This window comes from Martes martes (assembly GCF_963455335.1).
Source record: "Martes martes genome assembly, chromosome: 6".
NCBI classification, from domain to species: domain Eukaryota; kingdom Metazoa; phylum Chordata; class Mammalia; order Carnivora; family Mustelidae; genus Martes; species Martes martes.
In genome coordinates this window covers 12,950,609-12,964,412 of record NC_137893.1, presented here as the reverse complement: position 1 = coordinate 12,964,412, position 13,804 = coordinate 12,950,609, and the positions used below count along the sequence as shown (strand labels likewise).

The following is a 13,804-nucleotide window of genomic DNA, read 5'->3' as shown; positions in this document are numbered from 1 at the left end:
GACACAAAACTATTATATTAAGATATGGTGTTTTTCATAAGCACTATTACACTTAAACTGTGATTTCCTCTCCTTCTCTTGGAATTCTAAATCGGGTCTTTTATAGACCATGGAAGGGAAACTGAAGTGGAGGTGTGATCTGTTGTGCGTGCATCTCCCTCATCACCCACCTACAAGAGGCTCTTCCATATCAGGAACATCTCCCTTGGACGTTATGAGCCTACACAGAACAAGCATGTAAATTATCAATGCCAATTATACATTCAGTCTTGGGAGCAACAAAAATGGTGCATGACAAGGATCCAAACAGTCACTCCTTTTCTCATTTTATTCTGTTTCAAATCTGGCTAATTGAATGTGTAGTCCTCACCTCTCAAGAGAACCTAGCATGTTAGTCTTTCAGGCACAGATATTTTATATATATATATATATATATATATATATATATATATACACACACACACACACACATACACACACACACACACATATATACACACACATATATACACATATATACACATATACATATATATGTATATGTATACATATACATATACACACATATATACATATATACACATATATATGTGTGTGTATATATGTGTGTGTGTATATATATGTGTGTGTGTGTGTGTGTGTATATATATATATATATATGCACGTATATATTCACCCCCCCTTACCTTTCTCCCCTACCCCATTCTGACCTTCTAAGGGTATGAGGCCTTTGATCCCTGCTGTAAATGAAAATACCTTACCTCATCCCTTATCTTTAAAGGTTTTCAAAGTATGATACAGAAATGGGGGTCAGGCAATAGGGGTTCCAAAGGAGATATTTTCCCTAAGACAGCCTCATGGCTTCCTAGTTCCTCATTAGAGGGAGATTAGTCTTCACGAAGGAATCTGGTTCTATGGAGGAACACAGAGTTTTATTTGTAATGAACTACTAATTGCCTCATTGGGGCCTGTCGTAGCCTTATATGTGGACTGCATTTTTTTGGTGATTATCCCATCTGCCTCTACTTTGTGATCCCCCAGGTTAAGAGGCATATCACATTGCCTTATAATTTGGAGGACATTGGATGGTCCCATCTTGGCCTTTGTCTTAGATTGCAGAGAATGCCTGGTTTAGAGAGTTCTAACTTTATCATGGGTGTCTAATGGCCCTTAGCAAGCACAGCTTCCAACACAAGGTCTCCCACCAAAAAAAGTAGTAGAATGCTACCACCTTGTAGGGAAGGGGATAATCTTAAAAGTGAACCAGTCATTCTCTGGGTGTGGGATCATAATCAAGCTGTCTTTCCGTTCAGGATAGAACAAGCCTAGAGCAGCCTCAGCCTTTGAGTAGCTTTCTCCATAGTGTTTCATGGGATTTTATTGGCCTCAAGAAAGTCTCCTTGTTCATTAAGACTATAACCTCCCTAACTCCTTCATCAGTCACATGTCTAACAGTTCCTCGACCTATCGATCAAAGCTCTCCTGGATATCTCTTCCCTCTCACTGTGGATCTATATCTTAGTATTCATTATAGAGGCATGTGCCCTCTAGTTGTTTCTAGTCTTGACTTAAAACTGGTGAAGTTGTGCTTTCTTCCCTTGTGGGGCTCAGAGTGTTCTCTTAGCCTCCTAGTCCATAGAAGAGCAAGCAACAACCATGGCACCACTTGGGCAATTGGTTAGACTTTATCCCTCATCACTCAGCCCCCATCTATTGACTTGTGTCGTGTTCATCAATAGCAAGAACAGGAGTGGATATGTCTTTCTGTAGCACATTTGCCAGAACATTTCCTACCACATCCCAAGGACTTAAGGACTTTCTTCATATTCTCAAACCCAGTCCATGAGCCCTTGCCTTTTCTCTTCCAAAAAGTCATTGTCTATCTTGACATCCTGCTCATGGTGCCAGTTTGGGAAGAACCTCTTAGAAGATGGCTAGAAGTAAGCAGATTCCAAAGGAGTAAATCAAGCAAGCAAGCAAGCAGGTTGTTTTGCCACAACTATTTAGGGGCCAAATGTAGACCAAAGTCAACAGTTTAGTACTCACAGCACAACAGCAGCAGAAACTTTAGCAGAGCAGTGCCTCTTCTGTCCCCAAATCCCACTGGGCAGTGTGATGGGACCTGATGGTGGCTGCACACATAATGGGTTGTGTCACAGTTAAGGAACCCAGAGCTAAAGTCCCAGCCCTTTTGGGGGCAAGCAATAAATGAACCTCCCTAGGAACCGGCACTTCACACAATGATCAATGCTGTGGTCACCCTGGCCTACCTAATTGCTTATGTGACCACCTGCAGAAACTATTCCAGGCCAGAGAAGGGTTAAGCCTTGCAGTTTGGCACAGTCAGCAAGGATGTGCAGGAAACCCAGGGTTCATGGTAGACTGCCTCTCCAAATGATGATTCTGGTCTTTCTATTCCTCATTCTTAGGAAATATATATTGAAATCTGTAGTGACAAAAAGTCAACTGAGTATCAAATAGTTCAGAGAGATAGTGTGTGTGCATGCATGTGTGTGTGTGTGTGTGTGTGTGTGTAGAAGAAGAGCAAAAAAAAAAAATAGAAAGCAAATGATTAAACAAATGGGATAAAACATTAATAGCAGGTGAGTCTGGGTAAAGTGTACACAAATATTCTTTATGTTATTCTCATTCTTGCACTTTTCCTGAAGTGTGAAATTTACCAAAATAAAATTAAAGGAAAAACCCTCCCTTTATACTGACTCTGTAAACACCTCCTTTCCTTCTTACCAAAAAATATATTAACAATGACAGCAGAGATTACTTGTTAATTACAAAATGCATTTCTTTGCCACAATTATCTTCCCATATTTGAAAATACCAAACCACATTTTTATGTGTGGGAACATATGTCATGTTATTGGTCAATGTATATGCCAGCTTTACAGTGGAAGTGGGGGTGGCAAAAGTCCCTGAACTTCAAATTGGTTGCTTCGGAAAAAAAAAAAAATCCATTAATTTTGAGAACTGAATGAAAAATAAAAATGTCTTCATCTAGAAATGAAGAACATGAAAGGTCTTGCAAAAAAGAGACACTGCTATTCTTTTGAAATTTTTGTCAAGTCATGAATAATTTGAGGATAAAGAAGGAGAAAGAGAGTCAAGAACAGAGGGAGATAAGGGATTTGGATTCAAAATGTATTTTTTCAAGGAAGCCAATATCAATAATATCTCTTTGATGACTAGTGTATAATTCTTATTCATTAGTGTGTACAAATGCAATAGCATACTCATAACGATCCAAGAGATTATTCATAATGGCCCAAGAGGTTAATTAATGTCTTGACATTTAGGAAAAGCTCTGAAGGTTACAAGTGAAAGTGTACTGAGGGCCCTCAGGACAGTTCTGACCCGCAGAAGATGCCTGATAAATGTGCACTGCAACCCAATTTGAAATGCTCACTATCTTTGCTCTTTCCTCTTTCAGCTAGAAAATCTGGAAGCAGAAACTGCTCCATTGCCCTAGGTGGGTCTCATGCCATTCAGACCCTCACTGAGCTTAGAAGCCACTATCTGTGTGGAAGCAGGTCACTGCAAGAACCTGTGGGAGACTCTAGTTTCCTAGGAAAGTGCCCGCTCCTGGGTCATCAAAACTCGATCTTCCGGGCACTCCACTCGACACATGTGAAGGACATCTCAACCAAGTCAGTTGCTGGGAAGGAAGGACTATACCACACTAAAAAGTCCAGCTTGTGTACATAATCATGAGGAAGATGTCCAATGGGACCAAAACGCACCATGGTATGTGAATTGAGGTCATCATAGAAGATGGCCCTTCTGTGTGCAATATTTTGTTTTCAAGCAAATATTTATGATCTCATCAAACAAAAAGCATCAGTTGTTAAATTTAGCATGGTGACATGTGAAGTAAGTGCTACCTCTGATCAAAGGAACTTGTGTGGAAAGCTCAAGACTTTATCTAGTTTCTGTAAGGAATACTTTCTTCTATCTTTTACCTTTAATATTAACAATATTGGTTAAGACATCATTTCCACCTTTTTTCTTTGTTTTGTATTCTTCTAAAGAATAACGTCTCCTACCTAGCTCCATAATTTTGAGGAAGTAATTGGCATGGAATGTAATCTGAAACACAACAATGTGTCAGCTGCAGAAAGGTTGACTCTTGTGCATTGCAGGTACTTCCCAAGGGTTCATGGGAGATTGTCCATTCTTAGGCTTTCAGTTGTTTGCTCCCTAATTTTAACTGTGAGGGTCCCTTCTTTTATCTAAGTATTCATAAAAGGTAATTGTGGATCAATGAGCTCATCACTTCATCTGGGGAGGAAGTCAAGTTTAAAATGTACTTATTCTTCATTTCTCAGTAGTTTCTCCATACTGCATGCTCCTTTTGTATATTATCTTATCTTTTTTTAATTCTGTGATAAAATGACAGTCTAAGCCTTTTTAAAAATTTGTATTCAATAAGCTTAATCTCAAAACAGAAAGACTCAAATGATCATAGATAAAAAATGGTTAATCTTCTTTTCAATCCTGTGGAGTTACTTGGACCTGAAATATTAACAATAACCCAAGAATATTTTCCTGAAGATTGCGTTTATATAATGTCATCACCAATATGTTGGTCTTTTTGATCTTTGCTAAATGTCAAGATTTCCTTTGTAAAATGTCAGTCTTCTAAGCAATTTCTGTAAGACAATTCTCCTTTTTGACTGGTTTTCTTTGGTATAAAATACAGTAGAGATTTGGCAATCACCCATTTTTATTTGATCTATATAGACAGTCAAGTCAGATGGCCTATGCAAAAAAAAAGCCCTCCACTTTGAACTTTTGTCTGGGTTGATTAAATGAGTCACGTACATTGTAGTTATCTATGAATATAACTAGTACATGACAGGATGCCAATTTCCCTTATAAAAAAAGTATTTCTAAGTCTACAAGCTGCCAGTAGACTCAATATTAAAAGTTATCTCTGTTCCTCCATATAATAAGACACAAATATGTACTGGGCATCCAGATCAAATATCCAAGACATCTTGAACCAGAATAACTAAATTTACTCTTTCAGATCTAGCTAGCTGTCATTATGTGGACCCAGCACATGTACCCATTGGATGCGAAGAAAAAGAAAAAAAAAAAAAAAGATAACATTTTATCTTGAATCTTGAATATTGAAGTCTTACATTTGCCTCTAATAATCTCTGTTTCTCAAATATTATGTCCCAGAAATGATATATATTACTTTTATTTTTTTCTGATCAAAGTAAAGAGCCTTAAAAAGTTTTAGATTGTTAAATAAATGCATTTGTGTATAAATACATATATGCATATAGACACTATTAGAGCTTCCACAAGTAAAAGGATAAATCAAATGAAACACAATGAAGGAGAATGAAATATCTGTATGTAAGTCACTGGGGAGGAAAATTCTTCCCTTTAATGGGCTGTAATAACATCAGTTCTCTCGAGAGATGACGTAGTACTGCTTTCCGCTCATAAGGATGTTTCTCCACAATCATTTCTGCCTAATGACCAGCTCTTAGTTAAAACATTCTGAAGTAAATAATAAATATGCTTTTCAATGTTTTTCATTCAAAACCATTGTCACAAAATTTACTAGAACTGCCTTGATATTCTATGGCAAATGGGGACGTGTCAGCCCTGCTTCAGTTGGTTGAGCTAAAGTTCCTTATGAAATCTGCATATAAAGAAAATGTGATGTTCTGCTTTGTTCTTCCTTCTCATTTCACCTTCCCGTCCTTACAGATAGGATTTCTTCTGGTTTGGCCTTCTTGCTGTGAAGCAGACTATCGATGTAAACTAAGGGTAAGGCCTAATAGCCTTAACTTCTCAGCTTCTCTGTGAACCACACATGCCCCTACTATAGCTGTGTATTTACAGCCACAAAGATGATCCTTTTCATAGAAATATCCACGAATAGGAAATGGGTGTCTTCAGCAATCCTTGCCGCCATTACAAAAGCACCAAGATTTTTGCCTACATTTTCAACATATTTCTTTTCTCATGAGCCATATTGCTTCAATGAGGGGAGGGATGGGAACAAACACCAACCTTCATCAGTGCCTTGGCCTAACCACTGTACTTTCCCTGGTAGAAGATGCTTCAGGATCATAGTGACAGAATACAGCCTTCAGATTATATTTAAGATCACTGCCATTGGGACATTAGAGCCTAAAGTGACAAGCCAATTGAAGGGTCTAGTTTTGTGACATTTAGCCAGGAGGCAATTGAATGTAATTAATAATAATTTCAACCCAGTCATTGTTCACCACTGAGATCAAACTAAAACCACAAGGAGGTATGTACATTGCTAGCTGTTCTAAAGTAAACAAAACCAAATGGCAAAAGCTTAGTGTGCCATGGTGTGTGGCAAATATTCAAGCTCTTGTCATGTAATGTCTTGGCGTTTTTTAAAGGAGTCAGCACATAAGTCAAGTTCTGTTTGATTTACCTAATATTATTGTGTCCTAGACACTTGAGTTACAAATGTAAAGACCATTGACACTGAGGTTTTAGGGTTATGAACAGTGGATTGAGGGTGGACTGAAAGTGCATCCTGTAACAAGGTACTTTTGAAATAACACCAAATAGCTGCAAATACATTTTAAGGGAATTTTAAAGGCTCAGAAAAAATTAAAATTGAATATATCAACCTTTGAAATATATCAGTCTTGACTCAAATATATGAAAAGATGATTCTAGACCCTTGGCACATATTCAGAGAGAGATCAATTATTCTGGGGCTTTCCCCATCACATACATTTTCAACTCACTTTGCATTTCCTATAACCTTGTATGAAGTGAGAATTTTAAAATCTGCACTTGAAATTGCACATAAACTTTACAATGTTACATAGTAAATTAGGATAATTACTTCTTCCTCTGCTCTTTGAGAGGGGTTTAGATTTGCATTTCAAAGCCAACCCACCTGGAAACTAGTGCTTAGGGTTCTAATGTCCCCATACCCCTGACTCCTCCCTGAAAAAATAGCCCTGTGATTTCATGTGGTACAAGGGGTGAGGTCCTTCCTTCTCTCCCAACTTCCAGAAACTTAGTTAAATCTCTGATCCATTCACATCCAAAAGAGTGCCCTGTCTGCTTAAAGACAAAATAAAACTCTATGAAAACAGATTAAGATGTTTCTAGACTGTACTACACCATCTGAAACAATGCAAAAGTTTTGCTATTTATTTGGAAAAAATGATTTAAGAATCAAGTGGAACCACAAGGGATAAGGACAGAAGAAGAGAGTTTACTCATTTGTATCATTCTACCATCAGAATTATCAGTCATCATACTTTACTACCACTCAGAGGAGCTGGTTGGCATCACTACCTTTTATACAAAGAGATTGTTTCTATAAAGTGTGCATTATGTGGAGCAGGTAGGGATCTATTTAAGTTGCAACAGTTCTTTAAACTATATTAGACAAGAAACAGGACCTACAGAAACCACACTTGAATGCAAGCAAGTCTTATAGCTTTGTGTTTCAGTGAAACCTCTATATACTTGTAGAAAGAGCATAAACAATCCTATGTAGTATAAAAATTGCCTAAAATTAATCATAACAGTCCCAAAGCTTTCAATGCAAGCATAAATATGCTTTGATTTTTCAGATGATGTGTCCTCGGTTTTGAATTTGAAAGAATGGTAATATTAAATATACATCATGAGGGGAAATACCGTTTTTGCAGGAGCTGAATTTGCCTCTATACATCTCAATAATTGCAAACCTCAATGATTTGTTGTCATTCAGAGCTATCTTATGAGTCAAACATAGTTTGCTTCTTCCCCTACAACTATGTCCATGAAATCTAAACCAGGGCAACAGAAAAAAAAAAAAAAGTTTATTACTTGTGTTCCAGCTAATAGTGTCACATTGTTAGCAAATTTGCATTGCCTATACAGAATAAATGTATATTTGTCTTATAGTTTCAGAAAAAGAACACAGAGGTCTTTTTGAAGACAGCAAGGGAAATTTATCTTATCATCATGTGCTCTGTAATAGGCATGTTTTGCAACAACAACAAAAATCCTCCAGGAAAAGATGCACTTTAACATTACCTACAACTTCCTTCTTCTTACTTTGCTCCTTGATTTTTTAAAGAACCTAAATCTTGAGAACAGGCTATTATATTTACTTCCAATTCCTTAAAAGAAATTTCTGTTGTTTTCCTTCCAAAACATAAATGTTTTATTCAATTAGCATTACCCACGAAAGCTAGAAAGTTTTTAATGAATACACAGGGTTACAAAATGCCAAATGGAAATGAAAAAATAAGTGATAGAACAGAGAGAGGAAGATATGAGAAGACAAAGGGAGGGACAGATGGGACACTGTTTCTGAGAGCCTGGGTAAAACTGAACACAGTCACATACACTGAGTAGCATGAGTGAGCTCCGTTAATATAAGCACAGTAAAACTGTTTTAATTAATGATTCCCAGAGAAAAGAGAGAGGAAATCACATTGGCGTGACCTGATGATAGATTTTACCGTCCATAGTGGAGGCCAAAGAAGATGAGTCACTGAGAAAAACAATAATTATTTTTCCCCATTTTGTCGAGGGAAACAATGTCCCAACAGTACATGATATTTGCAAAATTTGTATGTCTCATAGGCTGTCCTTTTGCTGGTTCCCTCTGCGATGGGCTTCTGGGATGTAGAGATACTTTTCACATTCTACATCTGGTAATAGTCATAATGTCACCACTTCAGACCACTATGACATCAAAACAACCAAGCCTAAAGATCAGTTGGTGCCTCTCAGAAGAGACGAGAGTCTGCAAATGCCTACACAGATTAGGCTCCCAGGGATATTCCCAATTCTGAGTTGGAAAGGGCCAGTTACAGGCATACAGTTTTTATTATGCCCTCAAAAGTTCTCTAATCAGAGATTATCCTGTGGATCTCACTGGTTTTTGCATCCCACATTAGAATTTTTACTTTCCCAAAATGAGACAATGCAATTCACATGAAATTTCCATTATATGGCCTAACATTGAAATGCAGTATGAATTTCTACAGTTTTCTTGGCAGAGTAGTACATACGACTTTTTTCTTGCCATGGTCAAGATACCATGCTCTAAAATCAGTGGACATTATTCCCTAAGGAGACTGACTACCGGAGACTTTCAAAAGAAAAGAGTTCCCATTTATAAACTAAATTAGAATAAAATGGTCCGTCAGATGTTTCAGATGCCTATTCCTTATTTCCCAACTCTTTGAGGTTTTTTTCTTTCTTGGTTGCCTGGTTAGTTGGTTGGTTTAGGGATTCATTATTGTTGTTGGTTTATTTTTCGTTGCTGTTCAAAATTTTTGACTTCACCCTGTCATCATACACATGCATGTTCCTCAATTTTCTCTACCCAGTGAATTTCCCTTTGTAATGGCCAGTGCAGGAGGTCATCATTGCCAGAGTATAATGGAAAATTGAGACGTATCTTTGTTCATGGCTTGGCAACATGCTGGGCCACTTACATTCCCCATTTCATCAAATAATGTCCCTCTTCTCTATATCATTTGGACTTTAGAACCAACCAGAATTCAATCTCTAATACCCAGACTAGCACAAGAAACTATCAGCCCATTCTTTCCCTGCATCTCTGCAGGTGGTAAACCTGCTTCCTATTGCCTGCTCTCTGCAGGAGTCCATTCAAAAAAAACAGAAAAATAACAAGGCCTTCCTGTTACTCTCTTTGGCTGTGAGACAATTTGTTCCCATCTGCCCCCAGGCTCACCCAGTGCTCTGACTCAGTGGGAAGCTTCTGCTGATCGTTGCAGTATTAACTCAAAACTCATTTGCCTTATGGAAATTCACGGCCCTTAATTCTCAAGAGAATGGAGAAAACCAATAGGCTTCCTACGCAGCTAGGTACTTTCCATGTAATCTACTACATCTGTATAAATTAGGTCCAAATAGCAGGTTATTTTCAAGATTTATATACTCAATATTGCAAATCATAGAACCTGGCAAGTAGTTCTTAGGATCCCCTTGCTGCCTCTGAATCAATCACATAACTTCTACATGGACTGGGGGAAAAAGTAATAACAATAAGAAAAACCTGTGTTTTAAACTGCCCCATGATTTTTGTTTGTTTTAATAAATTTCATCCATTTACTGGGGACGGGAGATGGGGTTAATGTTGATGACGCAATTTCATTTTCACTTTTACAAAATCCTTCCTTTTCTAAGAATGAGCTATATCTTATCATAAACAAATGCATAAACCAAATGTAAAATGCAATTCCTAATAATGGCTGTTGATCCATTCATTATAAGTAATATTCACCACGAAATAATTCCAGTCAAATGTAAAAACAGGGATAGTCTCTTGAAGTTACCTGCACCAGGATGTAGCTTGGCCCATAAGCATGGATATACACATAAAAATATGAGCATCTCTTTTAAAGTATTTTCCTCATAACAAGGCTGAAGATTCCAGTAGGAAATTGGGAGATCAATTTGGTTCATTTTCTTATTGATCCTAAAGACCACTGAAGGGATCGTGCTGGTTGTTTCTCATTTAGAGAAAGCTGGCCACTGAGCACTTAAAGACACCATGGGGAAAAAGCCACCCTATACTTCATGCAGAGCTGAGGGAAAGAAGAGAAGAATCCACTGAATGGTGACTGCCATGTACCAGCCATGCTGCTTCTGGCATGAATGTAAAAGCTAGAAGTCTTCCCTTTGGCTCTGGTTTTGCATAGTGCACAGATGTCTTTGTAAATGGGAGGAAATTAGTTTTAGATTGGATCTATAAACTAAGTCATTTTGACTCTGTTATGTTAAAAGAGAATAGCTTTGACTTCTAACTATATTTTGCAATATTTTGAGGTCTAAGAAGCTCTTGTCAACATTTTATGATATTGGAGATTCCTACAAAAAAATTGAGTTTGAGAGCCCACTGTTTGAGAAAATCCATAATGGAAAAACTAAAATGTCAATAAGACTTTCAGGTATATATTTCATTTCATAAGAACATCTACATTCATTTGAAAAATGTTCTATACATATTCTCTAACATATTTATTTAGTTCCTGGCCTGACAAACACATGACCTTCCAAACTCTGCAGCCTCTTGAACATCAGAGGACTCTGTGATTCTTGAAATGTCTGGTTTGTTTGAAGTTTCTGTTATCAGTCAGGTACTTTTCATTATATAGTATATTTGAAAATAACTATCATGGACACACACAGGTAGCAAAATGGAACCTTGGAAATTATATGGTAATTGTAATCAAAATAGAAAACAATTAATGAAATAAAATTTATGAAGAACTTAGCTCCTTATTTGGAAGGTCCCAAATCAATAATTATTTGCAAGCTTTTTTACATTTATACTCCCGAAACAAAGTGAAGATTAGAAAATGCTTTAAACTATACATTCTCTATTTAAATCTTAATTTGAACTTCAAATTATGCTTTTATCTCCATCCAAACCATTAACTTCACTGAAAAATTTGGTCATAAATTCTGAATCCAAAATTCGAAGCTACAATTTATAATTTTATACTCCCACCATAAAAATTTCTACCATATGAGTATAAAAATATAAATTCCCATTAATTTGATGGGAATTTAAAAAAGAAATGCCAGTTTCCAACAACACATCCTTCTCTTGGCAATATATTTTCTGAATTTTTCATCTACTTAATAATAATTCTGGAAACTTAAAACGAGTGATCTTGCTCCTTTATTTTGTTCTGTTAAATAAAAAAGAAATTACACGTGGAGCTTTAAAAAAAGAAGTTCAAAAATCTGTTATATCAAATGTAGCAAAAAGATGAGGGTTTTTTTTAAAGTGTGAATCTAAGCATTGGGTGCTCTGTCACTTGTCTTTAAATTTCTTGTAACATTAATGACACAGTTTGTTTTCCAAAGACAATTTCCATTAGAAAGGAGAAGGTGTGCTGCATGATTTTAATTATATTTGAAGTTTAGGCAACTAAAAACACTTAGCTTAAAAAGATACCCATGTTTCATGGGAAAAATCAAAATATTATTTTTTAAATATTTTATTAAATGAGATTTTCTGTGGCTGATTTAGCACAAATATTTTATAGAGATTCATGCCCACCCTATCCACAAACTACTTTTTCCCTAGCAATAGAAACGGCAGCAGAATTATTGCTTCCTTTTTCTATAGTTTGAAGTCAGATCCAACATAACCAATCAACTCTCTATGCATTGATTTTGTTCTCGTGGCTCCCATTCAGGGGTCTGAGAGAAAAGCAGAATCGATCCTTCTCCTTGAACCTGTTGGGGACAGAAAGAAAGAAACAGATCTGCTGCTCTGCATGTAGATTCAACTTCTATGCAGCAAATATCCAAAGAGCTGATTATACAAATGCCAACTGGTAGCATAAAAAGAAAAGTCTAGAATTGTGCGTGTTTTACTGATTTTCTAGCCAAGTAAGTGAAAACATAACCACATCGTTAGAAAAACAGTATGAAGCCCATAGATTTAACAGTGAGCACAACATGCTTCCTGATTATTTTTAAGAATTTTCCCATATCTGCCCTTACCACAATAGGTAAAAAATATTTCCCTAGGTAGTGTATTTCACCTAGATGGCCCTGCCAGGAAAACAGAGACAAATGAGTACAGCTGACCCTTGAACAACATAGATTTGATGGCCCAGGTCCACTTATAAGTGTTTTTTGGTTTTTTATAAATACAGTATAGTCCTGTAAATGTATTTTCTCTTCCTTATGATTTTCTAATAACATTTCTTTTCTCTGGCTTCCTTTATTGTAAGAATACTGTACATAATATGTGTAACATACAAAATATGTGTTAATTGACTGTTTATGCTGGCTTCCTGTCTACATTAGGCTATTAGTAGTTAAGCTTTTGGGGAGTCAAAAGTTTTTTGCAGATTTTAAGCTGTGTGGTCAGGGTAGTAATTGCCCCCAACTCCCACCTTGTTCAAGGATCAACTGTATGTTGTTGACTGTGGTAATGCCAAAGAGTAATGTTTAAAAATATACAATGTTGTTTTCATGTTTGTCTGGTAGTCTTTCTTCAGTTTTTTGTTTCTTGTTTGGTTTTAATTAATGTGTTGGTCCCATCATAATGTCTTTTTAATTGTAGAAAAATTAATATTTTCATGTGCAGTAAAGATGAAGCTATCATTTTGCACTTTATGCACATTTCCAGGTAGAAGAAGATGGTCAGCTTTGGCTTTCAAAAGAATGAACTGCCAGATCGTAGTGGTCTCATGTGCAAATCAGAATGTTGACTTGTACATCAAACAGTGAGCACATCAGTAAATTATTTTTACTTTATTCCTATTCAACTGTTGAAGATAGTTGTATGTAAATATATAAACTTTTGACTGTATTATTCTTGTTGTGCCAGAATACATAATCATTTGGGGCTACATTGTGATTTTCTTGCATGTAATGTACAGTGATATATATGACTAATAAAGAAAATCTGATAGTGATATATAGATTTTCCTCTTGTCTTTCTCATTTGCACATAACTTACCTAAAAAGAATATTCTCCAAATTAATGTTACTGTAGATAAGGAGCCCAAGAATTGACTAACAGATGACTTTGATAAGTACTTTTTTTTTTTTTTGAAGTTTTATTGAAATTCCAGTTGGTTAGCATACAGTGTAATGTTAGTTTCAGGTATACAATACAGTGATTCAACACTTCCATACAACACCTGGTGTTCATCACAGCACATGCTCTTCTTAATCCCCACCACCTATTTCCCCCATCCTCCCACCTACCTCCCCTCTACCAACCAAGAGTTTGCTCTCTATAGTCAAGAGTCTGTTTCTTGGTTTGCCT

The 13,804-nt window shown here is 36.5% G+C and overlaps 1 protein-coding gene across 1 annotated transcript in view; it reads left to right on the top strand.

The window, feature by feature from the left end:
• OPRM1 (opioid receptor mu 1) overlaps positions 1 to 3,484 on the top strand; it is a gene marked incomplete at both ends in the record, with an annotated part of 69,823 nt that extends 66,339 nt beyond the window's left edge. Inside the window, one exon of the mRNA XM_080806139.1 lies at positions 3,446 to 3,484. Coding sequence (XP_080662265.1) covers positions 3,446 to 3,484 — 39 coding nt within the window. The remainder of the gene's footprint in view (positions 1 to 3,445) is intronic.
• Between the last annotated feature and the right edge of the window lie 10,320 nt (positions 3,485 to 13,804).